The following is a 27,957-nucleotide window of genomic DNA, read 5'->3' as shown; positions in this document are numbered from 1 at the left end:
ACTGAGTGTTAATTTGCCTCTGCTGGGGGAGGAGGAGTCTTTGTTTTCGTTGATCTCAAGCACAGAAAGACTCGGCAGCATCTGTGGACAATTTATCAATATTTTTTATTTTTTACTTACAAAACATGTACCTAAAGCAACTGAAAGGTTAAACATGTAAACATTCTCTTTTCGCAGAACCACAGTTTGGCTTAAAAAAATACTTCTTTTTTTCAAAGGCAACAGAATAAGCACAATCAGTTTGTACAGAGTGAGTTAAAAAAAAAATGACAGAAACATCTCTAAATAAATAGAAATAGGTCTATCATTCTGAGCATATTTATAAAAGGAGAAGCCACTTATTTATGGTGAAATGGAATATTTTTGCAAGTGATTTAAGTTTGAATCTTCAGTACAATTCACTGGCTCAAAATCATCAGGTGAGGAGCTGCTGCTTTGTGGATTTGGAGTCAAAAGCTCTTTGCTGACCCATCAGAGCTTCAACAAAGATGCTCTTCCAGGAGTGTCCAAGGAAGAAGGTCCACGTGATGACTCACTGGATTTTTACTTCTTGGGGGTAAGTCAAGTTTCCAGACTGAGAAACCTCTGTGAAACTGGGCCGGGTGGAGAAACCCCTGGGGAATTGCCCAGTCCCTGCAGCTGACACTGAGACACCTTTGTCTTATTGCACTTCTCACACTGAAGGACAGGGGACAGGAGCCACTGCTGGAAAACTGTGATTAGGGCCTGAGGTTCCTGCTGGGAGCCTGGAAACCAGGCACATCAGAGGGCTCCTGGAGGAGCAGGTTGTGGAATTGCTTTTCCAGGCACAGAACTGTAGTGTCTTCCCTTCCACAGGAACGTACAAACCTGATCAGGGGGTGGGTTCAGTGCATCTCACCTTGCCTGGGGCACACTTTTTGCTCTGTAAATTAGTTCAATAAGGAAAGAAACAGCAATATTTATTCTCTGAAATGGAGCAGAGGCACAGGGCGTGTGCTCACTGTCTGATCAGCCTGCAAAGAGCTCTCAATCCTGCAGGATTTCCTTCTAGTACCAAAACAGCTGTCAGAGCTTGAGTGTTGCTTCAGTTACACCCAGGATCATTGGGAAGGTGCAGGAAAAGAGTTACATAAAACTAAAATCAAGTGTTTTCTAGGCCAGAACTGCTGCTTCTACCAACAGGTGCTGGAGAGGGAACTTGGTTTGTCTGAATAGGTACAAACCAGAACAGAACAGACCCCACAGCTTAATATCTTCTATGAAAAGACACAGTAAGTACTTTAAACCACAATTTAGATTAGAAACTGTAACACTGCTAGTGCCTGTTGGGATATAAAGGTAGAGAAGGGTTTATTCCAGGTGTTTCAGATTCCCCTCACTGACCAAACCTGGCATTACTATTTATTTCTTCTTACAGAAGAAGTTACTGTTTTATAAAGCAGTGTTAACTTTGCTCTTCGCCAGCTGCACAGCTGACAGATTTGAACTGATCCCCTTAAACAAAAAAGGTGGACTTAAACAGCCATTCTAGGGCAGTATTTTTTAATTTTAATTTTAATTTTAAAGTACTGGGGTACCTGACAGCTGAAAGTCAGGAATGATTTGCACCCATGTGCTGGGTGCAAAAATCAAATCAAATTTAGATCATGAAGGGAAGATTTATTAAACAGGCCAGTTCAGTCTCCTGAACTTGCTGCTTCTGTGGGAATTTTAAAGCAGACTTGAATGCTAAATTTATGAGAGTCTAGTCCATCATTTGACAACACATGTACCTGTTGTTACCTGAGAACCAGGATCTGCAATGCCTCTATTTTTACCTACATGAGAGAAGTGAAAGAGTTTAAAAAACACTTTACAGTGAGTAAAAGAAAATTGTTGAACCTAATTAAAGGCAAACAAGTGAAGTACAGGATTCAGCTTTGGGGGTGTCTTGAGAATTAGACTTTGCTGTTCCTTGAAAGGGCAGGAATGGTGGTACCTCCACAGGAACCTGAGGGTGTGAGGAAATGGAAGGAAGGACCCAAGGAACTGGCAGAGGAAGCAGGTCCTGCCCACCCTCCTGTGTCCAGCAGTGGCTCCTGCTCCCTGTCCCTGGGCAAGCCCAGCACCCAGAGCTGCTCCTGGTGGGGCCATGACCTGGAGACAGAGCTGTGACAGCAGAACTGTGGGATTGATCCCAGCACCGTGTGGGCGAGGGGAAGGAGGCTGAGGAGGCCATGGGAAGGGGAGGAGGCTGGAGGAGACACTGTGTCCCAATTCAGGCACCGGCACAGCTGAGCCCCCCCAGACCCCCAGCCCTTGCCAGCAGCTCTCAGAGCAGGGCAGGAGTCTGGACTGTGGCTGGGAGGAGGAAGAGGGGGGAAAAGAAAAGGGAATACATTTGCAAGATGGGAGTTGAGATGCAACTTGCTGTAAGTGTTTCAGTGTTAAACCCACTCATCCTGGCACTCCTTGCACAGGAGGACAGTCTGGCCCAACAGCTTGGGCACAGAGCGGTGCCATCTGTGCCAGCTGCCTCTGGAGCTGAGTGTTGGATCCCAGGGACTGTGTAGGTGTGGGGCACTGCCCTGCACACACATGGTACAGGGAGACCAGGTGGCAAACCAGCTCCTAATGTACCCCAGCAGGAGGCACTTGGAGCCACAAACATTCCATGCCCATTTGGAAAATGCAGTCTTACTGTTTTCAGGCTTAAAACCAAAATAAATGCAGGAATTGCTTGAGGCTCAACTAAAGCCTGACTTGGGAAAGCAAAGAAACTACCTGATCCAGTGGCCACTGAACCTGCTGTTGTGGCATCAGTTTTGTCCAGCAACAGCTGAGTTCCAGCTCAGTTTGAGAACACTTTGGCCTCTGGAGCAGACAGAAAGCAATATGACAGTGTGGGTATCTTTATCCTGTCACAATGCAGAGTAAAACCATTTGTCCAAGACAGCTTCAGGGCTCTTTAAACTGATCCCCCCTTGGTGGACAGTGACACAGGGCAGTGCTGAAGGTAAAGCCTCTGAGCTGTAATGGTGGTGACCTGCAAGATGGGTTACAGGGATGGGGGGGAGGTCCTCTGTTCAGCTAAATTCTCAAGAAAATATAAATACAGACATTAGCACACTGGAAGGATGTTACAACTGCCTCAACTCTTCCATTAGAAGATGTATTTGAAGCTTAATGAGTTCTAAGGGTACAGCACCTCTACCTACCTTTCACTGTACGCAGTAATTTTATTGCCTCACGTCTCTCCCTTGTCCCCCAAAGCTCTACAGCAGCCACGGGGTGTGGCTGAGGACAGGCCAGCAGTTTTTCAGTCATGGAGCAATGTCTGATCTCTGGGAATCCAGGTGGGGGATCTTCAACTCTGCAGCTTCCACCAGTCTTTCCTTACCAGCCTGTCTGCCTGGCTGGGCTCAGCGTGGCTGTTGTGTCCCTGTCCCAGGGCTGTGCTCTGCTGCTCTACTGCCTGTTGTCCTTGGACACGTTGTGTGCCAGCCAGTTCACTTTGGTTTTCCAGCTCTCTCGCAGGGCTTCATTGAACTTTAGCCTGAAGTGCTTCAGTGCCTCCTCATCGGTTTTCCCAAGAGCCAGGGAGTCCTGGAGGTGAGAGGAACAATTCAGTGTGGCCTCACTGTGAGCAATTAGCAGCTCAACTAGTAAGATGTGTACTCATTAAGATATTACCCCATTGAAAGGAGTAGGAAAGGAACAGCCATTAATGTTTTTTAATGGTTACTTTAGTTGCATGAGGTTTTTCACTAATAAAATACTTCCATTCCACTCTGCTGATTACAAAGGTGCTGTCCTGCAGCTGGCCAGGGATGTGTGGTTATCACTTAAGGGGCAAACTGGGACCAGGAAATGATACACAGCCAAAGGCCTTTGTCTCCTTCCCTGCAAACTGGTTCTAGAAGGTACATGCTGCCCTCAGGATGAAGAACCTCCAGTGATTTCCTGAGCACCAGTACCTGGCATTTCCCATGTCCTGCATCTACTCCTTTCTGCTTCTAATACACCTTCCACACTGACTCCTCCCTGAGCCACAGGATCAGGTGTTCAGTGTTCCCCCTGCCTGGGCTCTGCCTCTCTCACCTTTAGGTACTGGATGTCCTTGGAGCAGCTGAGCTCTGGCAGACCAGCAGCTTTCATCAGTGCAAAGAGGTGCAGGAAGAGGAGCCCGTGGCGCCGCAGGATCATGTAGGCTCTCTCACAGTAACCCCTGAACCTGAAAGAGAGATGGCAGAGGAGTGAACACTGCAAACTCTGCCAGTTTATAAAGCAAAGCTACAGATTAGTCTGAACCCTGCTGTCTCCATGGATGATACCAAGCTCTGTCACCTTCTCCAATGGGTAGATAATAATTTATTTACTTTCATGTGTACAGGCTACATATTGCTGGAAATAAATTCTAAAAATGCAGAGATTAAAAAAACTGAAGTGAGTTTTCCACTCCCAACACTCACCTTTCAAACTTCTCATTGTTGTTAGTTTTTCCTTGCTGGATGACATGCACAAAGTCGTAGGTTAAGATGAAAGGAACTCGTTCTCTATTAATACCAAATTTAGTCTTGAAGTTCCCCAAAAAGTGACCAAAATCAATATGGAACAGCTGAAAATAAAGAAGGAAAAATGTTTTTAGAACAGTATCTATTTAAGCTGATCAGTGTTGAGTTCTCTTCATTTACTGAATTCAGCAGAAGTGACCAGAGGATTTTGGGAGGAGAAAAAATGACCTCTCCCTTAGCACTCCTTGGGAAAGAGACAATGTTTACTTGCCAAGATACTTTCTAGTGTGATTAGGTGCCTCTTCAGTGCTTGATATATCTGAAGAAATACCTGATTTACTGTGTCACTAGTGGAAGGAGGCAGAGCACTTCCATGGGCACCTGCCAGTGCAGGCTGCAGTCCCAGGCAGTGCAGAAAGAAACTGTCCTGTTTTGAAGTCACTACAAAATATTACTCCCTCAGCTGAGGCTTCTTTTCCCCTCCTTTGGGTATGTTTTTAAATACCAAGCCCAGTGAGGTCATTGCACCCCTCGGGCAGCGACAGGAGGAGGCTCCTGTGCAAAGCCTGGGGCACCCTGGCAGTTTTGCAGAGGGGCTGTGACCCCCAAATCCCAGTCCCCAGGCTCTGTGCTGGGGAGCATCAGCTCCCTGAGGAGGCTGAGGGAGCGAGGGGCCTGTGCAGAGCAGCTCTGGGCACTCCAGCAGCCCCAGGCACCAATGCTGCAGTTCAGATGAGACAACTGGATTTACCTTCCTGATGACACTGAGCTGCTCACTGACACATTGGCCCAGCCTGCCTCGGCTGGAGGGGAGGTGGGACTGCACTGGGATGTCTCTGTCCACAGTAAGTGTTCTCAGGCCCCTGTCCCAGCCCCCAGCAGTGCCTGTACCTGTCCTGTCTCCCGGATCATGATGTTGTCGCTGTGCCGGTCCCCGATGCCCAGCACGTACGTGGCCACGCAGTACCCGGCACAGGAGAGGGTGAACTCCTCGATGGCTTGGTCTAAGGCATCCCTAGAGAGGGCAAGGAAGAGATGGAAAGAGAATTTTACTTTGGAAAGCTCTTTTCAGAGCTTCCCCCCCTGCAAACCTGCAGGAGAAAGGAAGGGAATCACGTCTGGGTTCCTGCAGAGCTCTCCCGAGGCAGGACTCCCACCCCTGCTGGACAGAAAGGAGCTGCAGTAACTGCCTGTGATTAAAGGGGTCTGAATAAGGTTGTTGCCACAATCTCAGCGAAAATTATTTAGTCTCAACTAAATTACCTCATTTCTAGATCTCCATGGATCCCAAAGACAAAGAGGGCTCCTAGAGTGACTCCTGTTGGTGGCCCTGCTGCACCAGAACAGCACTGATGCATTGCTGCTGTTTCTCTGTCCAGTAAACCCCCAGGTTACAGAGCTGTTGTGCCCCTTCCCTTTTCACCTTCCAGTTCTGGCACTACTCCTCCTGCCCCTTTTCCAGCTGCCACCACACTGTGTATGTCTGGGGAAAGTAACAGGACCAGGGTTTGGATCCAGCCTGGGGGCAATGCTACCTTAGGCTACCAAAGATCACAACGAGCTTGCCAACAGTAACCCAGCTGCCTCCATTTCTGCTCCCAACCCACACAGACCCACAAGATGCCTTCAGGTGTGCCAGGCAGGGGAGCAGCCACAGACACTGTGGGACAGCTTGGAAATGTGCATAACTGAGGGAAAATGAGGAAAGGGGAGCCCACTCACCCGGGGTTCTTGGACTTGAGCCAGTTCAGCAGCGCGTCCTTGTTGAAAGCTGCCGTGGCCACCATGTTGCTCTTGTTCAGCTGGATGTTGGCGATGGTGTCCGAGTGCATGACCACCTCAATCAGCCCAGTCTTGTCTCCTGTGGAGAGGCAGCCATAAGGGGTCATCCTGCAGAGATGAAAGAAACCCTTCCACTGAAATCCTGCCCAGAACTGGGTGGTGTTGACTTTTAAGCTTTCCCTTGGCTGCCACGTCTCCTCCATCTCTCCTCTGCAGTTCTGTTCCCCAGTACCACAGGACCTGCCCAGCTGCTCACACCACACCAGACAGATCTGATGGGGGCAAAATGAGCTTGCAGAGAAAAACAGCCTCACCAGCCATGATTTATCACTGCAGTAGGACAACTGTGTGCACACCACTCACCTCAGGTCCAGGCCCTCCTGCTTCCACAGGATGTCCATCAGCTGGATCATCTGCAGGGTCAGCATGTCCTGACGCAGATCTGTCAGGGAAAAAGGGGCATCAGGACCTCCCAGTGTCCCCTCTCCAGTGCTCCTGTAAATGGTCCTTGTTCTGTCCCTGCAGCAGAGCTGCTGGAGGGGCCTTTGCCACATCTGTCACTTGCTAGTCCAGCTCAGAATGAACACCAGCACAGAGCAGTGTTTGCTGCTGCAGGAACAGTGTAAAACCACCCCACCGGACACCTTAACTCCCATGATTTTATTAAGGGAGGTACAGGCTACTTCAATTTGCCCAAGCTCTTGCCATGGCAGTCAGTGTGGCACTGCAGAAATATCTGCCTGGACGCAGCAGTGAGCAGCAGCCACCCCAGCCCTGCAGAGCTCGGACTGCTGGAGCTCCTTCACACCTCACATCAGGTTCAGGTTTATTGTTCAAGGGTATCCAGCCACCCCTGCACTAAAATCTACAGGAAAGAGGGCTGCAGGTGAAATATAGAGGGGAGCTTATTATCTTTCCAGATTAGTGCCAAAAAAACTCAAAACATTAAAGGTCCTCATTTCCACAACATCTTGATTGTCCATATTTAGGTTCACTCACCACAGTGAATACTTGAGACTAAAGGATATGTTTTCAGAGCCATTAAATAAAGACTTACCATCTCCATTTTTAAAAATAATGCCCACTCCACCTCCACCTGTCTCTTCATTATTAAACACAATCCATAAAGGTTTCATTTTGGAGTCCATGAAGGTGCACTGATCCACACTAGAGGAAATAAAGATATTACCATCAGAGTTCCCATCTGTTAAAAAAGCAGCCATCCAAGCTGCCAGTTCAACAGCACCTACAAACACTGGTGGAGTGGGGACTTCCATGAGGAAAGAACCTTGGGATAACCTGAAACCTGGCTCCACTGCCAAACAAAGCACAGGTGAAGAGGTGCAGTTCCCTTCCTTACCAAACTTCGGCGAGGATAATGTTGGGGTTCAGGGGGGACTGGAGGTGGGAAAGTGCTTCACGGTACGTTTCCTGCTTCATGCACACATGCATCATCTCCTTGGTTTGAGGCTTGGTGGCCTTCTGAGAACTCACTTTAACAAAGTCATTCAGAGCTTTCATCTTGTTGAGTGCTTCTCCCTGGAAAAAAAAAAAAAAAAAGGGAGAGTTGGAACAGGGTTAATGAATAGGAAATTCCTGGAGGAAGTTTAAAAAACCTGAATGGAAATGTTTTCCCGTGAAATGGAAACCTCGGTTGCACCTCTTATTTTCTCTTCAACTTGTAGCAATTTCACATGTTGCAACAAAACAAATTTAGTAGTATCTGCTTGAGAGAGAGATCCATAATTAACTGTGGATACTCTGCTCTGGGCACAAAGGCATTGGAAGGTAATGACTGCACTGCTCTGAATCAGCCAGTTGTGACCAGCTCCCACTAAATGATAACTCAGCCACTTTATCTAATAACAGCACTGCTCTTTGAGATTTCAAACCATTCTAGACACACAGTGTGATTTGGGGGGTGTGTGGGTGAGTAAGAGATGAGGGAACTCACACGTGATGGGGATCTCCAGGCTCCCAACAGGATGTGCCAAAACCAACAGAGCAGTTACGAGGCTTTTTTTGTGTTGCTGATAATGTGAAGTTGGAAAAGCCAACAGCTGAGAACCAGCCCCAAGCAAGAGGGAAGTCAACCTTATGGCTAAAAGCAATTTTTACCTGTTTCATCAAAACTTTCATGTGGTGGGTGCTGCCTCTGCAATAAGCTTCCAGGATCAGCCCAAACCTCAGGGAAACAGCAGGAACGTGCATTTCTGACCTGGGGAGAAGGGAGGTTACAGCAGTGCTGACTCACTGCATGACTGACTCATCCTCCCATTCATACCCACACCAGGAGGGTGCAGAATACTGGCTGCTGATTCTTTCTGTGTAATGGGGAAGGAAAAAAAAAAATATGCCCCCAACCCCAGAAGGTGATGGAGGAAAACCAATGAGTGAGACATTTTCTGTGTGACTAAATCACTAACCACTCCTTTGAGAACGGCACTTGGGGAGCAAGAACAGTTCAGGGCTTATGGCTCAGAGCTGGCAGGTGGCCATGGATGTCCAAAGGAAATTCCAGCTCACGGGCTTGTGTGTGTGTATATACACATATAGACAAAAACTCTGAAAACAGAACCTAAGCCAAACTCCACCAACTACAACAGACAAAAATAAATGAACAAAAAAATGTATTGTCCCCTCTTGGAGAGCTGGACTCAGTGATCCTTGTGGGTCTCTTCCAGCTCAGGAAAGTCTATGAAATAATTCTTAGTTGCCCAAGGTAAAAAGCAGCAGTTTCTGGGTTTTGGGACAAGCTAAGGGACAGCAAACAAACACCCTGTCAGCTCCACATCCAGCCAGGCCTGCTGTCCCACTCCACAGCACAACAAAGAAACCAGAGAATGCTGGTTTCACTCAATTGCTGGGAAAAAGCCTAAAAGATTTGCCCTTCACCTCAGGTGCCAGAAGAGGAAGTGTCCGATCTTGCGGTTGGATAACGCCCTGTCCAGCAGGAACTTGGTTAATTCACAGTCTAAGTAGGATTCGTACTTGAGCACCTGGACGAGCTGCAGCAGGTACTGGAACACATCATGATCTCTGTTGGCAGAAGGAAAACAGAAAAGACAACCTCATCTTTCCTGCAGAGACAAGGCTGTCAGGCTTGTTCACAGCCCCCCTCAGCAGCCCTGGCCAGGAATAGAAAGGGGCTCTGTCCCCTGGGGATCACACTTACGTCAGCTTCTTCAGTGAGTTGATAGCAAAGGAACCAACATAACGGTCGGGAAAGCTGAAATCCAGCAGCTCCAAGGCGTTCAGGACAGGCAGCTCTGGCCAGGTCTGAAGCAGGGAAATCATCTGTAATGGCCAAAAAAAAAAAAAAAAAAGAGGCACAAGGTTTTCATGACAATGGATATAAATCTGAAATTCTGCTGATGGAAGAGCAGCTCCTTGTGGTGGGTCACTATTTATAGATGCCTCACAGCAAGTTTGCAAATACCAGGTCAAACCCTGAGGTGCCTAGTGCTGGTCTCTCACTGTCATTTAAGAATATCCAATCCAGATCCTATTTTTCCCATGAATTAAACAGATCTTTTTTCCCTTGCCTCCATTTTTTTGAAGGAATAAATAAGACCTTGTTGGTTAGTAATAAATCTGGGACAGCCCACAGAGGCAAACCTCAGCTGGGAACAGAAAACCTTCCTTTGGGGCACCCTGAAACATCCCCAGCCAAGCTGGGCCCCCAAGCACAACACAGGAATCCAGGCACTGAAAGATGCATCAAAAAGGGAGTCCTGGCTTGCCAGCCCCAACCTCCTCACCTGGGCAACATCCTCGTGCTTGTTCCACTTGGTGATGATGAGCAGCTTTGCCAGGGCCTGTGGGTACTGGTCGCGGATGTCGTACCTCATCTTCCACACCAGGTCCTTCTCGTGCTCGTACAGCTCCGTGTGGCTCCTCCGCTCCAGGATCTCCCTCAGCTGCAGCTTCTGCTCGTGGGAATCACAGGAAAGAGCACACACAGGGCTCAGTCTCAACCCAGAGGCTGAGAGACCCTGTAGGACTGGGGCATGGCCCACTTTGGTGGAAAAAGCTGGTGGGGTCAGGTGGAAAGGTCTGACTTGATCCATGAAAGCAGGTTTGCACGTAGCTGAAAAAGTGGTACCAGAAGACTCACCTCCTCAGGATCTTCTGGTGCAGCTCGGGGTGGTTCTCCATTCCTCCCCAACTCCAGCAGCTGGGACACAAATAAAGAGTCTGAGGAAGACTGCTCAGTGATTCTAGCTCACCACCACTTCAGGGATTTATGCTGTGTTAGAGGTCAGTCACTTGCCACCTCTGGAGAAGGGAATCACACCTCTCACAGCCCAAGTGTAGGTCAGGGACTCAGCAGGGCCCCCCTTGCCCATGCTGCCCCTGCCCTGGTGGTGACAAGGATGAAAGGATGAGTCCTTGCCCCCCAAAGGGCACGTCTGCACTCCCAGAGAGCTCATGAGCTCTGGGTCACTGAGCTCCAGGCTAACACGACCCATCCCAGATTCTCAGAACTGAGGAGTGTTTGCCAAGCAGTCAGTGCTGCCCGAGCCCCCCCTGCACTGGCACAGCCTGTTACACCCCCTGAGCCAGACCCTGCACTGAGGGGAGCACACAGGCATGCCCTGGCAGAGCAGAGTCCCCTTCTCCCCTGTAACAGGCACATTTCTTCTTCCACTTGTCTGCCCAGTTGCAGTGACAGATGGAAAATCCCCACCCAACACAACACATTATCACTCTGCTGAAAGGCTGCCTGTTTTCACTCATTTCCCCTTTTATTCTTCTTCCTCCCTACAGAGCTTAACACTGCCTGCAGTTTAAAGGCAGCTCAGTTAAACCCATTTTTTAAACAGGTTCTTGTCTATAAGAGCAACTTCACCTCAGTAATTCACAGCTTGGAAAACTATTCACCCAAAGGTCTGTTAGTTAAGAGAAAAAGTCACATTTTCAGTCAGTAATATCTATTTGTCAAGTCTGCTTGTGGCCAACTGCCCAAGGGACAGTGACACTGGATGCTCCCACCCCAGCACAGCCAGGGAGTTCCTGTGTCTCCCAAAAAACTGTCCCAAGTGTCCCACCTGCTCGAAGGACGGGTAATACACGGGATGTGCTGCCACGCAGGGGAAGCAGATGACCAAGGCTGCTGCACTCTCAGTGTTGGGGTTGCATTGCACTGTGCCCATGGGGTTCAGAAGTTCCCCTTTCTCATCTGAAAAGCAAAGCACATAAACCCCCTGGACCCAAACGTGAAGCTTTGGTGCAGAAAGCAGAGCACAGAGCACTGCCAGCCCCCAGCTCTGCCAGCCCCCAGCTCTGCCACCGGGCACTGCCTGGCCCTGAGCAGCTCCTTCATCGCCCTGACCTCTCCCAGGTGAGGTGCACATGACATCTGCAGGTCAGTAGCCACCCCTTGTGTCACATGTGCAATGCCAAGCACAAGGCCTTCACCCTGGCAGGGCTCTGGGTGCCACCACAGCACAGAGCAGTGACCACACAGGGCCTGCTGGTCTGAATTGGACAGCGAGGCAGGACCTGGGGCACCCCTGTCTTTGTGAAGATGCAAAACAAGACAGGAGCTCCATCTCCTGACATACCTGGGAAGGAGGACCACATGTGCAGGCAGCACTCCCCAGTTTTCAGCTGGTCCTTGTAGTCAAAGAGCATGACATTGACCCAGGCGATGGGACAGTCCTACAGGGCACAGACAGCAGCTCATTTGGGGCTGTAACTGCTAAAGGGGGGTGAAGGGAAGAGAAGAACTAACAAGGAAGTGAGATATCCCAATCCAAAGGCCTCACAATGTCCAGGAACCCAAAGTTATACAATCTTTTCCAAGTCTGCAAATCCCTGCAGACAGGGAACTTCCCATTCAAGAGTGTGTGGGGACCCCCTCATCAAAGAGTTTCTGTAAAAAATTGTACCAGGGAGCCATCCTGTCTGCCTAACTTTTAAGTTCTCTAAAAGTACAAGATGATATCAAATTCAGGTATTTGCCAAAAACTGAGGTCTTTTGTGTAGCGCTGAATGGCACCAAACACCCCCCACAAATATGGCTAAAAATTCATCACCTGATACTTTTTATAACTAAAGAACCTCAAAGTTTCCAGTAAGGCCTTGTTACTCTACACTCAATGGTATTTGAAGGAGCTGTGAGGTATTTCCTATATTTCACAGTGTGGGGGGAGGGAGAAGAACCTTAATGTTGTAACAGGGAACACGGAATTCACATGACTGCAGAAAACTGGGCTAAGAATGCTAGAAATAGCTCATAATTGGGGAAAAAAGGCTTGGCTCCTTTGTACGAGAATGAACACTATCTGTAGGAATCAAACTTTATGCTGCCAATCCCCCACCACACCCCCAAAATAAAACCCACAAGCCCAAGCCAGGTTCATTTTGGAGGAGGGAGACTCCAGCAAGTGACGGGACTGGGACACGGCCAAGACAAAGAACCTGTCTCCCTGCTCAGCCCAGCTCCCTCCCCCAGAGCAGGCCAGACACATACTCCACAAGTGACCTAAGCTTTCCTGCAGTCAGGTCCCCCAGATGGAACACTTTACCTCATAGCACGGCCTCAGCACCACCAGCACTCGGAGCTCAGAGCACACCAAGGCTCGAGCACAGAAACCAACTGGAAAAGGGGTTACGTGGCAAAAACTCTGCTGAGACCCACCCACAAAGAGCATCGTGTGTGAAGGGAGCCACAGTGACACGTCTCCTTCCACTGGGGCCTTCTAGAGGGCTCAGCAGGCTTATCCCCAAGGCCACCACAGGCTTGGTGGAGGTGACAGAGTCCCCCCTTCCCTCTAAGGTGACAAAATGAATCACTTCCCAGCGGCCTCTCACAAACCCTGGAGCTGATTTGATTACACTAAGTATCTTCAGCAAAATCCCCTTTGAGACATCAGCTCCTAGATCACGGGGAAAAGCCAAACAAAACACCAGCAATAACCTTTTCTGACAGAGTAAATGGCAGCAAACCACAGCTCAGAGCCTGCCAAAACACAAGGCAAGATTCCTGGCGGATATAAGGCCCAGCAAAACAAGGATTCAGCATTCTAAATTCAGACATCTCCTGCATGATTTAGAGAAACACTGAAAGCCAACCCTCTGGGTGACATTAACCCTGTGACTCATTCAGTCAGCCTGAAAACACGCCTGTTTTTGTGGTAGTAAATGACTTAGTCCCACCTATCTGCTCTGCTCAGTCTGCAGAGAAAACAACATGCATGGCATTAACTCTGGGTGAGGAAAAAGATTAATAATCAAAAAAACAAAATGAAGAAAAAAATCAGGGTGCACTCTGGCTGTAACCTACTCCTACCAATCATTTTAAATGATTTCTGAGCACCTCACCCAGAGCTGCAGCTCAACGTGTGGAAAAATCCTTTTGTGCAGAGCTCAGCTCCAGTAAAGGTGATTTTAAACTAAAAGCTCATCAGAATGCATCCACCTCGTTAAGATCCTTTTAACAACTCAGCTACCCAGACTGGGTTTGTCTTGCCAATCAGAACAGTGAGATTTCCTTCTGACTGCTTCAAAACTGAATATTATTCCAGAGCGGTCACAAACATCCAGCCTGTGGATGAATCAGATCTTCTGTCCAACAAAAGCCTCCAGCAGGAGCTGGGACTCTGCTATTCTAAAATAACAAAAAACAACAATAAAAAGGTTGATCCTGGTCCCGTCCTCAAAACATTTCCAGTCTGAAGTTTCCAACCCAGAGATTGGTCCCCACAAGCAGGATTCATGAGTTGTCTGCTGCTCCCAGACATGACTGCACAGTAACCCTGAGAACCCCACTGATGTCAGCCCAACAAAGCCCAGTGAACCTCCCAGCAGAGAAAGGGAGGGAGCAGAACTGCAACCAACATCTTCCCCGGTCACATTTGTCAGCCAGCCCCTCATTTCTCTGCACTCTAGTAAGGATGGCAGGACTAACCCTCTCTCCAGGGCATGAAAACGGTGTTTTTGTGGCCACACAAACAATAATTTGCAGAGGAACAAGTGCATTTGCTGCTCATAAAGAAAATTCTCACATACAAAGAGCTCGAGGCCGTGAGCTTAAGTTACAACTCTGGGAAACCTGGAATTCAGTTACAGGCTGCACTTGGATCTAGTTACTGAACCATTAATAGGCTAGAAGTTTTGGAGCAGAGGTGAGGAAAGTGAGGAATATCCCTACCTCTCCAGTTAAAGAAGCTCACATCAAGAGCTTCCAAAGTGATTTAACACTTTCCATCCTCAGTTTGCTACACCTGAACAACAGTAACCTTGAAGAACCTGCACTTTCATTTTACCTCTAGCTTTGCCATAACCAGTGTTTACATTCCTCGGTGTATTCCCCCTTCCTAGCTGCTAATTTGCTCCACAGGGGGTTTGCAGGAAAGACCTTATTAGAAAGAAAATGCAACACAGACGATGGTTTAACCTCAACTACCAAACAAGGAAGTTGCAGAGCAGTGAAACGGAGACACCACCACCACAAGTGATTCCTCTTTAAGTGCAGTCAGATGCTGGGCATGTTTCTTAATGGCCTTTCTAGAGGAGAAATGACACTTAAACAACCTTCCCAACAGGCAGCCACTCCTCAGCTTCCCGTTCCTGTTGGAGAAGTTGGCCGTTACTCTGTAAGCCCTTTTATTAATAGAAAGCCTCCTGAGAGCGGAGGGCCCTTGGTTCAGAGCGGTGTCCTCTGCCCTCCAGCCCTGGCAAGCCTGGCTCAGCCCCACACTGGCTTTACTTACAGCTTTCTTGGACTTCTTCTTGGTGGAACGTGCCTTCTTGGCCTTCTCGATGACGGCGTAGAGGGCGAAGCAGAGCCGGGCCATGCGGGGAAGGTCACAGATGTTGATGTCGAAGTCCAGCCTCTGCTTCCACACGGGCTCTGAGCACACATTCACTTCTGAGCTGGACACTGTCTTGCACAGCATCTCGTTGCCGTGGAACAGCCCTGCCTGCACCACCAGCTGAGGGAAGGAGAAATAAGGGAACACCATGAACCCGTGGGGAATTGCCTTGTTTGCTGAAGACACACGATTAGGAGAGGAGTGGAACTGGGCACCCTGAACAGGATGTCCTGCTCCTGCCTCTTTCCCAAATCATTGAAACATTCAGTTCTTTAGTCTTTATCTTCACTCAGCTTCAGGAAGGGCATTGTTATCTTCTTACTTAATGCAGACTTGCACATTGTATAACGTGATATATTCCTGCCCTATTTGCTTCCTTTCCCAAAAGGCAGCCATTCCCCTGCTCCCCCTTCATGGCAAGCACCCTACATATCCCAGGGCCTGCTGCATCCTGCTTTCTGCCTTCACTTTGCCAGCCACCACCTCTCCCATCATTCCCTTCTCAGAGCTGCACTTCCCCTCCTCTGCTCTTTGCAGCTTCCCTGTCCCTCCACACCACTGCAAGATGCCATCACCACAGGGCAGCAGCTCTGCTTGGCTGTGCAGAAGCTTTGGCAGGGCAGTGTTTCTAAGGCTGGGCTTCTGCCTGGCCAGTTCCCTTCCCCTTCCTGCCGTGCTGCAGCTCAGAACCTGCCCAAAGGCTGGATGAAGCACCACAGAGGATCAGGTGAGATCACACTTGCAGCCACTGCTGCCCTCACCACACAGACAAGACAGATGTGACGGGAAAAGCCCAAGTACAAAACCCCAGAGTGAGTCAGTACCCACCTTCATCCTCTCATCTGCATTGACCTTGCTGCCTTGCACCAGCTCGATGTAGAAAGGCTGCTCTAAGGACCAGAGAGAACCATAGTTTGGCTGGAAAGAGAAAAGGGTTCTGATCAGAAATAAATGGAACAAGGACCTCTCAAGCCAGCACCAGAACTCAGCTCCCATCACATGATTTTTGCTCCCACAGGAAAGGACATGAAGCCTGGGACAACCAGGGAAGCTGTGGAGGGGGCTGGAAGGCTGCCTGGAAATTCCCACCTCTGAGACCCTTGCGAGGGACTCATCCTGAGAGAGGAGGGAGAACCAGCTGCTGTTCCCAGCCCAGGTCAGCACCTCCATCTACAGACAAGCTGAGGGGACCCCACAGACCACTGTCCCCTTTTTACCTTTTTCTTGGGGAGCGGGGGAGGCTTGGGAGCCATCTTTGGGGGGCTGGCAATGCAGTTGGTCTGCTCGTCCCTCATGGCAATGATGGCAGAGCAGTGGACCATGGTCAGGTGGGGGGTCAGCCCTCGGTGCAGGCAGCTGCGGATGTACTGCAGAGACAGAGGCAGGGGGGTCAGAGCCATCACACAAACCACAGCTGGCTGAAGGAGCCAGGAGAGGACACAGCAACAATCAAACTTCAGTTCTAATTTATGTCCTCTTGCTTCATGAGCCTGGGCTCGTGTTGCCAGAGCTGAGAATATGAAGTGCCTTTCACAGCTGGCATTTCATCAGTGCACTCAAATGGCTGCATTAAGGGAAAACACTGAGAAGGGTTCAGCACTCCCAAGAGGAGTTTGCCCTGCCAGGACAACACAGCTTACAGGATTACTTGCCCAGCTTTCAGGAAGAGAAGCCCCAGCCCACCAGGCAAGCAAGCAAATACTTCCAGAACCACGGTCTATAAATGTATTTACACAGCACTTGGCACCCAGAGACAGGCTAAGATCACTGGCCCCCAAAAACATAAGGACCTGTTAAGTTGCCAGAAGTACCCCTTGCCCTGAATAGCACCCAGGTCCTGTCACTGATGTGCTGCACTCCTGTAAACAGCATTGTCTCCTTGCTAACATGCCTCAATCCATGCCCCCAGCAAGAGGAGGCCACGAGGGAACAGATTCTTTGATAAAGCAAGACACGAGGCTCACCTGGAACTGGTACAGGGGGTAGTTCCCGTAGAGATATTCCCACTTCCCGTTCACCTGCAGGGTGTAATCCTCTGGCTTCTGCACCGTCTCGTGGCGGAACACAGTCGCCTGCTTCTTGATGGCATAGCTCATCAGCGTGATGGGGAACTCCTTCGGGGAGATCTGGAAGGTGAAGCTCTCCTGCAACCCCAACAACACAGCACAGGCCGTCAGACACCAGCACAGGGCTGAGGCAGCATACACACAGGTAACAGCCCTCCTGTTGAGGACAACAAGGAGAAGGACAGGGAGCTGGAATCACACAGACATCAGCCAACCAGTAGGGATGTTTGCCAAACTGGGCGGGAGAATGTTTCAGCAGCGCAAGCATGAGGCTGGAAATCAGGAACTTCAAGCCCAGTTTAAGCAGAATCACCAGCTCACGTGGTTGCCAGTCATTAAAAACCTTCCCACTGTCACTCCAGCAGCAAGGCACAGGGTGGAAGGGTCACCACGCTCAAACACACTGCTCTGGAAGGCACTTCTCCCTGGGCATGGCTCCTGCTTCATGCCCGGGCACAACATGCAAAAATAACATTAATTAGGAGTAGCAGGCAATACCAGGGGCCCACAGGCAACACAGGCTGGTGCCTGTAAGCAGTGTGTGCTGAGCAGGAGCTGAGCAGACCCATGAGCTTCCAAAGGAAAGGCATGTGAATGATTTTGTGCTCCTCTCCTACCCAAAACCAAAACATTTCCACCCCATTAACATGCAGCAACCTCAGCTACCAGATAACCAGTACACCCAAGGCATGTTCAGGAAGGGGAACAGCTCCCTTGGTTGGAGGCTCAGAGTCTCCCTCCCAACCATCTCCACGGGCAGAGGAATCTGGAGAATGAAGATGAACACATGGAAACACTGTCCACACAGACATTATTCTGTCTCCAAATGCCCAAAGGGTCCCAAAGGGAAAGCACAAACCACCAAACACTGGCACAGAAAAGTTTGTGCTTTACCCCTCCAGACTGGAACTTGATGTTGACGAAAATGTTCTTGGTGGGGGTTTGTAGAGAGCCAGTCCCAAAGCCCTTGGCCATGGGCTCCAGCTGCAAGGGGAAGTTGTACTCCATCCAGGCTGCCCAGCTGAGCTGCTGCCTCTTTGCTGCTCTCTCCTCACAGAACTGGCACATTTTGGTGCGGAAATCATTCACCTCTGGATCCTGAACGGAGTCGAACTCGTGCAAACCTGAGTGGAGAGCAAGGGGGAAAGGCAAAATGAGCATCTGCAGCCAAGGGGGGAAATGAGCCTTTTACTCAAGTGTCTGTGAAAGAGTCTTCCTGAACACATGCTTAATATGTGGCCAAGAGGAGAAGAGTCAGCCAAGCTACCAGCGATCATTTATTTATGATTTACTATTGACTCAACTACCCCAGCCCTCATCCAGCAGGAGGGATCCCCCGGCTTGGGTCTGCACTCCCACTGTTCCCTCGCCAGACCCACTGGAGATCAAACCTGCTGATCCCCCCTCCCGCACGAGCAGGGCTCCAGCACTGCCCCAAGGAGTCTGGGACAGGAGCAGTCCCATCTGCAGCCCCCGACTGATGAGGGGGGAACTGACCTTTCCCAATGAGCAGGCTGATCTGGGAGTTAATGACCTTCTTGACCCTGTCCCCTTCCCGGGCCACGAGGCGCAGCACGGGCAGGAAGGGCTGGATGTCGCAGAGCCGCCGCTGCTCGTCCTCCAGCTCCTGCTGCTCGGCCGTCTGGTTGATGCAGGTGAACACATAGGCCTCGGGGTCACTGAGCATGTGGTACAGGGGCTCATACTGGGCATGCTTCCACACCACCTGGGCCAGACAACAGCACAGTGAGCCCTCCCTGCGCTGCCACAGCTGCAGCTCTGCGGGTCGGTTCCGACCTCCGCTGTCACCCACGCCCTCACTCTCCCAGGATACACCACTTAGGAAAGGCAATGCACAGCCCAGCCTCCTCCCAGCACTCCTGGACCTGCAACCCCAGGCTGCTTCCCACTCTGGTGACTCCCAGCTCGTGCTGAACTGCTCTGTGGGTTTATTTTCAAGTGCCTTTAACTGATTTCCTTTTCTTGCCGTTTGTTTCAGGCAAGGTAAATCCCTCAACCTGAGTGTTTAAATAACCCCCACCTGATCCTCACAGAAAGCACCTGTGACTGTGACCCTGTGAAACAGAGGAATTACTCACACTGGAAGCAAAACTGGGATAAGTACCTTGCCCCCAGTAACATGAAATCTATGACAAGAGCCAAGAGCTTTTCTCACATCTTGTCAAGACTACCCAGTTCCCAAAGATCCTCCTCTCCCAGGGGACAGCACTCCCACGTGATTGTTCATATCTGATTTTTTACTCTCATCCTAAGTGTCTGCTATAGACAAACCTCTGGAGCAGATGGGCCTCTGGCTGTGACACAAACCTGTTACCTAGCAGCTGGAACAAGGCTGTTACCTGCTTGATGGTGCCCAAGCTGGCATTGCAGGGCACACAGAGGTTTAAGTATATTCCTGTGGGCAGCAGAAAGTCCACCTGGATGTTCTGGTTTTCCCCCTTGGACCAAAATTCCGTAGGGCAGTAAATGCCTGGGGGCATCCTGCTCACTGCTCAGCTACCACCTGCAAGAAAAGGGAAAATAGCCTGTTGCTGTTGACCACATACTGTCTGCTCAATTCTGTGCTGGGTTTTGTTGAGAGCTAAAGTGAAAAATAACCCAAAGAAAGGAAGGTCAGCACAGCCTCATAGCTCAGGAAAACATGGACTTCAGTCAACTTCCCAATCCAGTGTCTTTAAGCCACATGTAACTACTGCATTTGCTTCTATCTCAGTGTAACCCTCTCTTAATCCCTTCTAGACTGGGATTAACATCTACATGTGCATTTGAGGATGAAACAAAAGAATTGTCTTTACTTGAGAACAAAGGCACTTGTCCCAACAGCTCATCTACGACCAAGCAGCCAAGAGAAACAGTGAGTCCCTACCCCTGGCTGTGTAAGGCAATCCTCAGGCCACATACTCCAAGCTCCACTTTGTTTTTCCAGAGCTCAGTTCCAGCCTGCAAGAGGGAGAAAGAGAGTTGTTGCTGGTTCCAAGTATGCATGGATTTTTATACACACAAACAAATATTACTCTGCTGTATATCCCCTCCCTCTACAAGCATCAGAAAGATGAAGTTCAGGGCTGAGGCAACCTAAATAAGTTTGTTAATTCTATCTGCAGCCTTTCCCTTGGCAGGGCTCTACAATTTATTCTCAGTACACCCAAGGAATGCAAAGAGGAGAACAAGAATCTGAAGGCTCTCAGGTACAAACTGCTGCTTTCAAACACAGGATGAAACAAAAGGCATTCACCAGAAGCCAGTTGGACATTTCCTCTCTCAAAGACACGTAAGACCAAAGTCAGAGACACCCTCACACTCCATCCCATTTCCCACAAGCAAAATACTCCAGCAATAAAACTCCAGTTTCCTGCACAGATGACAAGCAGCAGAATGTGGTGTCCCCGCATGCTGGGGGAGACTGGGACTGGTGGAATTGGCTCCCAGCAGGAGACAGGGAGGTGGCTCTAACTAATTCTCTCCAAACACCTCAGCAGAGGAACCAGCTCACCTCAATTCCCTCTCACTTACCAGGGTTTTCCACCAGGTCAGCAGAGGAACATCCCAGTGGTACAGCCTGGAAGATGCTCCATACCCAAGGTTTCAGCCTCCTGCCCTGAGCACTTACCCTCAGCCCATAAAACCAGCACAAAATTTGCTCATTCACAACTCAAAATACGGCTTTGCAGCTGCCAGTGTGGAAACTTTGGGAGAGGCTGAGCAATGTGCTGCTGGAGATTCGGGTCCCCCAAACCATGGGGTCCTGCTGGCAGCTCCTCCCGAGCCAGCCCTGTGCCTCAGCACGACAAGGAGCCCAGCAGCATCTTATCTGCCAGGTCCTGGGAGAGCACACCACTTCCCTGTCAGCACTGAGGTCAGGATTCCCAGAAACATGAGCTATGTTTTATCTGTCCTGCTTCCTCAGTGCACAGGCTGTATCACACAGCCACCGGATAGGGAGACCGCAAAAACCACCCTGAATGTGCCTGGAGAGGGAGGGCACAAAAAGGGGGAGGAGGCAAGGTTCAAAGTTTGAATAAAGAAAAACAAGCTGGCCTTGTTTGCTGCTCATTAACAATAAAATCAGCAAGTTTCTGGCATATCTGCTGCCTCAGCCTAAATCAGCAAACCACCACAACCCTAGTGACCAGCAGAGACAGAAGACACAGCAGTGGCTGAACTGCTTCCTCCTGCTGAGCATTTCTACCTGTCACCACATCCCACTGGATACGAGGTGCCTGCCCAAGCAATGAACACTAAAATGTCAAGTTCAAGTTCAATACCTCATCTTTCCCAGCTCACTGATTTAGAGGGATGTAGAAGGGTTTTTCCGTATCCTGGAGTGGATATACCACAGGAAGAATAACACTGGAATTTCACCATCTCTAACACATCATTCACCAAGACTCTCCCCTTCCTACTGCTAAATTCAGAATTCTCTTTTTGTTGAACCTCAGATCTGACCCAGTGTGACAATTATTACATGAGGCAAGGTCTGCATAGATTGGTACTCCTGCACCACCTCACTTCCACCTTCCCTTTTGCCTTGGGAAATGGAACAGAATTCTCCAGGCTGTAACCTTGTTTGCACTATCTTGACCTCCTGAGTAAAAGTAACTACAACTCCCTTTTCTCTGGGTCATTTTGCCATTTATGAATAGCAGCATCACCCCTTTTTGTCAGGGTTGTTTTTGAGATATACTCTGTCTTTCACTGCAGCAGCCTTTAAAAAAACCAAAGGATTCTCCATTGTAACTGACAATTTTTAAAGCCCCAGCAGCACCTCAGACTTTCATCCTGGTGGACAAGTGGATTATTTTTAGAAATCCCATCCTGTGGTAGGGTTTTGGCCCGTAGGTCTGGTAGCCTGAGGTTCAAGTTAATCAACCCACACTTGACAAAGTAGTTTCCTGTACAACTTGTGTATCTCTCAGAGCCAGGGCAAGCCAGGGTGAGACAGAGCTTCGTGTTTTAGAGGGATGCAAACCCACAGAACCAACCTCCCCAGGCACACAGGTTACCAAAGACCCCTGCTTGTCAACGCTGGGCTGCAGCCACCCACAATCTACGGTAAGACACCCCCAGTTCTCACTCTTCCTGCTGCAATAAACCCCAAAGCATTTTCTTGCTAGAATACTTCCACATTCCCCCACCCACATCTTCCTACGACAGATCTTCCCCCCCCGCCGGCCACATCTCCCACAGCCCTCAAACGCTGGGTTTGGGGTGCAGGGCAGGTGCAGGGCTGCATTTTCCACCAGAAGGAAGCCCAGTGGATGGGAACTGGCTGTGAAAATGAGAGGCACGGCCAGGCACAAGGCCAGGGGAGGGCCCTGCTGTGGGACAGGCTGTGCCCACCGAGCTGTGGGGCTCTCACAGCTGCCGCTCTCGGGCTGATGATAAACTCTCAAGCTCTCAAACTCTCCTGAGAGCTCTCAAGCAGCTCTCCAGCTGCAGGCACAGCATCTCTTTGGACCTCTCAGACCCTGTCAGAGGAAGGGAAGTGCTCCCTGTCACCCGACACAGGCCCCAGAGCATGGAGCACGTGCCCAGCAGGAGATTCCCATGAGTCCAAACACAGAGTTGTTCCCCACAGTTCCTGGACAATTCAAGTGCACTCCCCCTTTTCACAGGTATTTCTGCTATGTGGAATATTTTTGTAAGGCAAAAGTTAAAAAACTGTGCAAGACAGACTTTGCCAGGAAACTAGGGATGAAATCCACGTGGAGCCATTCCACACTGACCCCTGCCTCTGGCTCAGAGCAGCACAGCAGCAGCAAAGTCTCCCAGTAGTGGCCAATTGCTCCATAATCCCTCATTAATTCTGAGGTGTGGAGTCACTTCCCAGGGGAGCAACCAGGGAAGAGGCACCCATTGGTACTAATCACTTCCTTAGAGTCCCAGGTGCAACAAACCCATCATACAATGCCCAGTCCTCTTCACCACTGGGCAGAAAAAGAGGTGGAGGAAAATAATCATGAGACAAAATTCCACTTTTCAGATGAAGGCAAGTCCACAACTTCCTCTGTTCCCTTTGCCTCAATTCATTATTCACTTTGCTGCAGGAAAGCTACAGGCTGCTTTGCCCTCCTTGAGGTTTCCCCTTGCAGTAATTAGTGTAAAGGTAACAAATGTGTGTCTTTACCATAGAGGAGAGCTGGCCAAGGCAGAGCTGATGTGCACATGGGACTAGGCAATGACTAACCTGCTAGGACAGAAATAAACCCCCAGTTTTACTAAATTTCATGTAGAAAATATAGGCAAGACATCAGTGACAGGAGGGAACACACCTGAGGCATATTTGCAGGTAAAAGTAAATTTATGCAGAGCGTAACAGACACACCTGAGACTACCCAGCCAGTATTTCTGGCATGTTGCCATAAAGCACACTAACACAAATTTCCCCTTGTGAAGTCTGTCAACCACACAGCTCTGGTGTTCACAGCACAGGGCCAGCAGTGGCTGGCAGGATCACCAGGGAGCAGCGCTGCCCAAAGCCCCGCGAGGCTGCGCGGGCGGGCACGGGAGCTCCGACACCCACCAACAAATCGCAAAATTACTGAACCCCAGGACCACCAAAACACCTCCTGAGTTTTATAAGAAACGAGCAGGTGGTGGTGCTGTGTGGGATACAGCAGGAAGGCCCTTTCTCTGCTGGCATCAGCTCTGCTGGGGGAAGGGGCCACGGGAATTCTGGTGTGCACACGTGTTCCACACGTCTTTGCCACACAGTCAATGGGCACCTGGCAGGTCTGAACCGACCCCGAGCTTTCTGTGAGTGTTCTGCAAGTGTTCTAAGCCAGGTCTTGATCCTCTGGTCGGGGTCACAAGTTGAAACAAGTCCACTCTGCATTGTAAAATTAACCCACAAATTCCCACCCCCCAGGACAGACCGGGAACAGCCCTGCAGCAGGTAAGTGTGTCAAACTCTTCCTGCACGTGGGGGACTCCAGCCTTGCAGGGGACTCACCCCCAGTGCCAGTCACTTAATCACACAGAAAAAAACATGTGTAGCTGCTTCCCTTTGGCACAACTGGCATTAGTAAGATAGATTTTTGCTCTCCTGTCACAGAGGTATTTCCTTTACAACTTCCACTAATCTTCCTGTGAAATACAGATGTATTAACTTCTATTATTCTTCCTGTAAAATGCAGATCTGTGTCCCAACTGTGCCATCAGGCCATCACTGCTCTCCTTCAGTTCCTGTGACAGTGTTGCAGCTTCAGCACAGTCCCGAGTTGCACCAGAGCTCTGTCTGTCTCTGGTTCCTCCTTCAGCACACACACAAGTGCAAGACTCGGCTCGTGAACTGGGTGGGGAAAAACTGGGACCCCTTGAAAAGGTGTGGAGAAGCATTCAAACACTGAACAACCCCTAAAATCAAAGGCATTAGCTTCTGTACCTCCAGGGTTTGCTTCCTCTAATCCTAGTTTAAAATGTTCTAATCTCCTTTATTTGGTTTACTGTAATATGACTTCTACCTCTCTGAAATATAAAAATCAAATAAAGGGTTTTTTTCAGATTATCAGCTTCTGTTTGTGCATTGATCTCTCATATCCTGCCACACAATCCCCTGCACTGATTCATTCATTCTTTCAGCAGCAGTTCATTGTTCATCCAGCTCTACATGGCAGACACATAGTTACATTGGTTTGATGATGCCTTTTATCAGATTTCTAAGCCCCTGATTAATCACTTTTAATTACATAAACAAATAGACTGATGTGGATGTACCATGGACTCTACCCAGGATACCTGGGCAAGGGATGACAACACCCCCCCCAACTCTTCAGGCCTCTGAGACACTACAGAGCATCCTCTTCCCTACCAGAAGGGCTGATAAAAAACAGCACTTAAGTCCCAAAAATCAGCATCTTCTGTGCATCAAGATCTCACTGGAGAGCCATGGATTTTCCCACCTTCCATGGAAGTGTTCTGGCTATAGGGAAACTACAAAGATCAAGCTTTACACAACCGCTGGATCCAAAGACTCCCTTGGCTTGTGCCCTTCCCTTTATGAAATAAAGGCTTCTTTACTTTGAGCTCTTATATTACTCAATGCCCGCCTTAGACACACACACACTCCTACAAAACAGGCTCATGGGGAAAAGTAATGGGAAGCAGAAGTACACTAATGTGATCTGAACTGGAGCTAACCTTGTTTGTGTGCAGGGCTGATGATGGAAGGGGTTGTCACTGCAGAGACAGGAAAGCAGAATGGACACGTGGTGATAACAACAGGCTGCAGTTCCCGGGGCTCCCAGCTCCAGAAAGAGCCTCAGAGCAATGTGCCATTGTCCAAGCTCAGCAGAACCTTAGATCCAACCAGACGGAACAGCCAGAGGGAGGGAAAGGGAGCTCAGGTAAAGCAACTTAAGAGAAAAGGAGATGTAGAGCCACACCTCATCCTGGGATGAAAACCAGTATCACCAGAGAGAGACAGAGGAACATCACGGAGTGAGAAAAGCATCTGATGGGAGACTCGAGAATCTTGCTCTGGTGGAAACTTCCAACCAACTTTTAGGCAAGCTCACAGTATTGCCTGAGGAACTATCTAGTAGGAAACAGTATATTTAGTGGTTAAAGCAAGAGTTTGAAAAGCAACAGCGTGTAAAGTTCCTTTTCCAACCCTGACAACTGTTTGATGCACAACTTCAAACAACGAACTCCTACGTGTTTCAGCTTTCTCACATGCTCAAGTACAACCTATAGCTCATGAAGGATGTTGTAACCCTTAAATGCTGGCAAAGTGTTTGTGGCACCCTTGCACTCTTGCTATTACTGCTCATGCGGGCAGAGTCTGGGAGTTGGAGGAAGTCGTGACAAATAAAAGCTTCCAGCTGAAGAGGTTGCTGAAATTAGGCTTTTTCAACTGCTCCCATGAGTGGGCAATGCCAGAAACCCCCCAGGTGCATCTTGTTGATGAAAACAAAACTAAGTCATGCATTTCTAATGACCTCTACCACGACATTCAACTTTCTTTACTTTTAGGTTCCCATCTCGGGCACATGCAGCACACTGTGTTTGGGTGTTAAGAGACTCTCTCCAGAGAGCTCTTAAGAGACTTCCTCATGCCCTGCCAAAAACACAATCCAGCCCACAGCAGAAACACACACGGCTATGAGCAACTGAACTCCTGCTTCAGGGAAGGGCTGGACGACCAGATGTTGCCACTCCCCAAACCCGGGAGTGACAATTGTGGTGACAAGGTGCCATGAGTCCAAACCTCACCGGTAAAGGCCTGGCAGACACCACAGCAGGGCAAGAGCTCACCACCTCCCCGTGGGGTGGACCACTGGCCAAAACAGCCATCCATCCATCCATCCATCCATCCATCCACCCACCCACCCACCGTGACACCGAGCAATCGCTGCCACCGCCACAGCGCTCCTGGGAGGGGGGGACACGGCGCCAAGGGCGACCCTCAAGCAGCTCAAACCCGCGCACCACCCGCAGCTCGCCGGGTTCGGAAAGCCCAAATTTCCATAAAGCAGAAGCGCTTTTTTTCCCCTGAAGAACAACGCCGTTCGCTAAAGGAGCCCGGGCAGAGCCGGGATTTGCCGCAGCCGGCCCGGCGGAGCCCCCCCAGCACCGGGAGACCCCCGGGGCCGCGGCGGGCGGGGGCACCGCGGCCCCACTCCCCTCATCCCCATCCCCATCCCCATCCCGGAGCTCACCTGCGCTGGTGCCCGGGGGGTCCCCGGGGGCTCCCGGGCGCTCCCGCGCTCCCGGCCCGGCCCCGCCGCCGGCACCGCCCCGGCACCGCCTGCAAAGGGGCGTCGGGCACCGGCTGCGAAAGGGCCGCCCACCGGGTCCGCCCCGGCCCCCCCGCACCCCGGAACCCCCGCAGGGCCGTGCGGGGGCCGCTCCGGCCCCGCTCCGCGCCGGGGATGCGCTGGCGCGGGGTGAGCCCGGCGCGGGTCCCGCAGCGCTCAGTGCCCCCAGAGCCGCTCCCCAGCGGGGCGGGCAGCGGGAGGGGACCCGCGGGGAATGCGGCGGGAGGGATCGAGCCCGGCAGCCGAGCCCCGAGAGTGTCCGGAGCGTGACATGGCTGCCACCCTCCTGCCGCAGAGCCGTGTCCCCGAACCGCACTCGCTGTCACGGGGAGCGGCTGCGGGGGCTGCGGGGGCTGCGCGACAGCACAGCAACCAGGGCAGGTCCTCAACACGCATGTACGCGTAAAACTACTCACACAGCAGATGTGAAATGGTTTGGGATTCACTCCTTCCCTGGAAAGCCCTCCTTTGACAACCTCAGTCGTGCAACTGTTCTTCCTTCGTCTGAAAAAGTGTTGTGTAACGAGTACGGGGAAGAACCCAAATCCCCAAAGAGAGTCCAGTGGATTTGAGGGTGAGCACAAACACCTCCAAGGCAGGCAAGGAACCCCTGGCTCCGAGGTAGGGGTACCTCCTGGTGTTCCACTACACCTGCTAATCATGGGAGTGGGAACAAACACTTTTATACGCTGGATGCCAAGGATGTACAGGGTTATCCACCCATTTTTTTTCTCCCTCCAACCTGTTGTACAGGTCCCTTGGCCGCAGAGGAAACCCACCCAGGGCCCTCCCACCAGTGCAGCACCCCAAGGTGGCCCAAGGCTGGGAACTCCTCACACCCCCTCGGGGCTGCGAGCACCCTTCGCACAGAGCAGCTCTCCCACTCATCACGGGAAATCAGTGGTTCCAAAGCAGCAGCAGATGGGGATCTGGAATGTTTCTAGTGTTCAAAGACAATCGTTCCTCTCTGCCTCGTTAAATTTTCAGCAGCAATTAGATACCCAAAGACCATTTGTTCATTTGAAAAAAAAAT

The 27,957-nt window shown here is 50.3% G+C and overlaps 1 protein-coding gene across 2 annotated transcripts; it reads right to left on the bottom strand.

The window, feature by feature from the left end:
- Positions 1-86: 86 nt before the first annotated feature.
- PIK3CD (phosphatidylinositol-4,5-bisphosphate 3-kinase catalytic subunit delta) lies at positions 87-27,406 on the bottom strand. Of its 2 annotated transcripts, none has more exons than XM_064678515.1 (24): positions 26,826-26,914; positions 20,033-20,106; positions 19,506-19,669; positions 18,643-18,871; positions 18,040-18,269; positions 17,044-17,223; positions 16,297-16,446; positions 15,908-15,997; positions 14,978-15,199; positions 11,825-11,921; positions 11,309-11,439; positions 10,375-10,434; positions 10,019-10,186; positions 9,433-9,554; positions 9,153-9,296; positions 8,376-8,475; positions 7,618-7,796; positions 7,315-7,424; positions 6,621-6,699; positions 6,198-6,365; positions 5,367-5,490; positions 4,434-4,579; positions 4,063-4,195; positions 87-3,567 (listed from the first exon to the last, which is right to left on the bottom strand). In XM_064678515.1, exons 3-24 carry the CDS (start codon positions 19,644-19,646, stop codon positions 3,430-3,432), a joined length of 3,141 nt encoding a protein of 1,046 aa, XP_064534585.1. In that variant the 5' UTR covers positions 19,647-19,669; positions 20,033-20,106; positions 26,826-26,914; the 3' UTR covers positions 87-3,429. The 2 variants fall into 2 exon arrangements, with proteins under 2 accessions (XP_064534585.1, XP_064534586.1); XM_064678516.1 differs by lacking the exon at positions 26,826-26,914 and adding an exon at positions 27,341-27,406 and having other exon boundaries at positions 3,113-3,567.
- Between the last annotated feature and the right edge of the window lie 551 nt (positions 27,407-27,957).

The sequence above is a fragment of the Pseudopipra pipra genome, chromosome 22, assembly GCF_036250125.1.
Source record: "Pseudopipra pipra isolate bDixPip1 chromosome 22, bDixPip1.hap1, whole genome shotgun sequence".
Classification (NCBI taxonomy): Eukaryota; Metazoa; Chordata; class Aves; order Passeriformes; family Pipridae; genus Pseudopipra; species Pseudopipra pipra.
The sequence above is the reverse complement of the archived record's forward strand: the minus strand, read 5'-3'. Positions and strand labels throughout refer to the sequence as shown.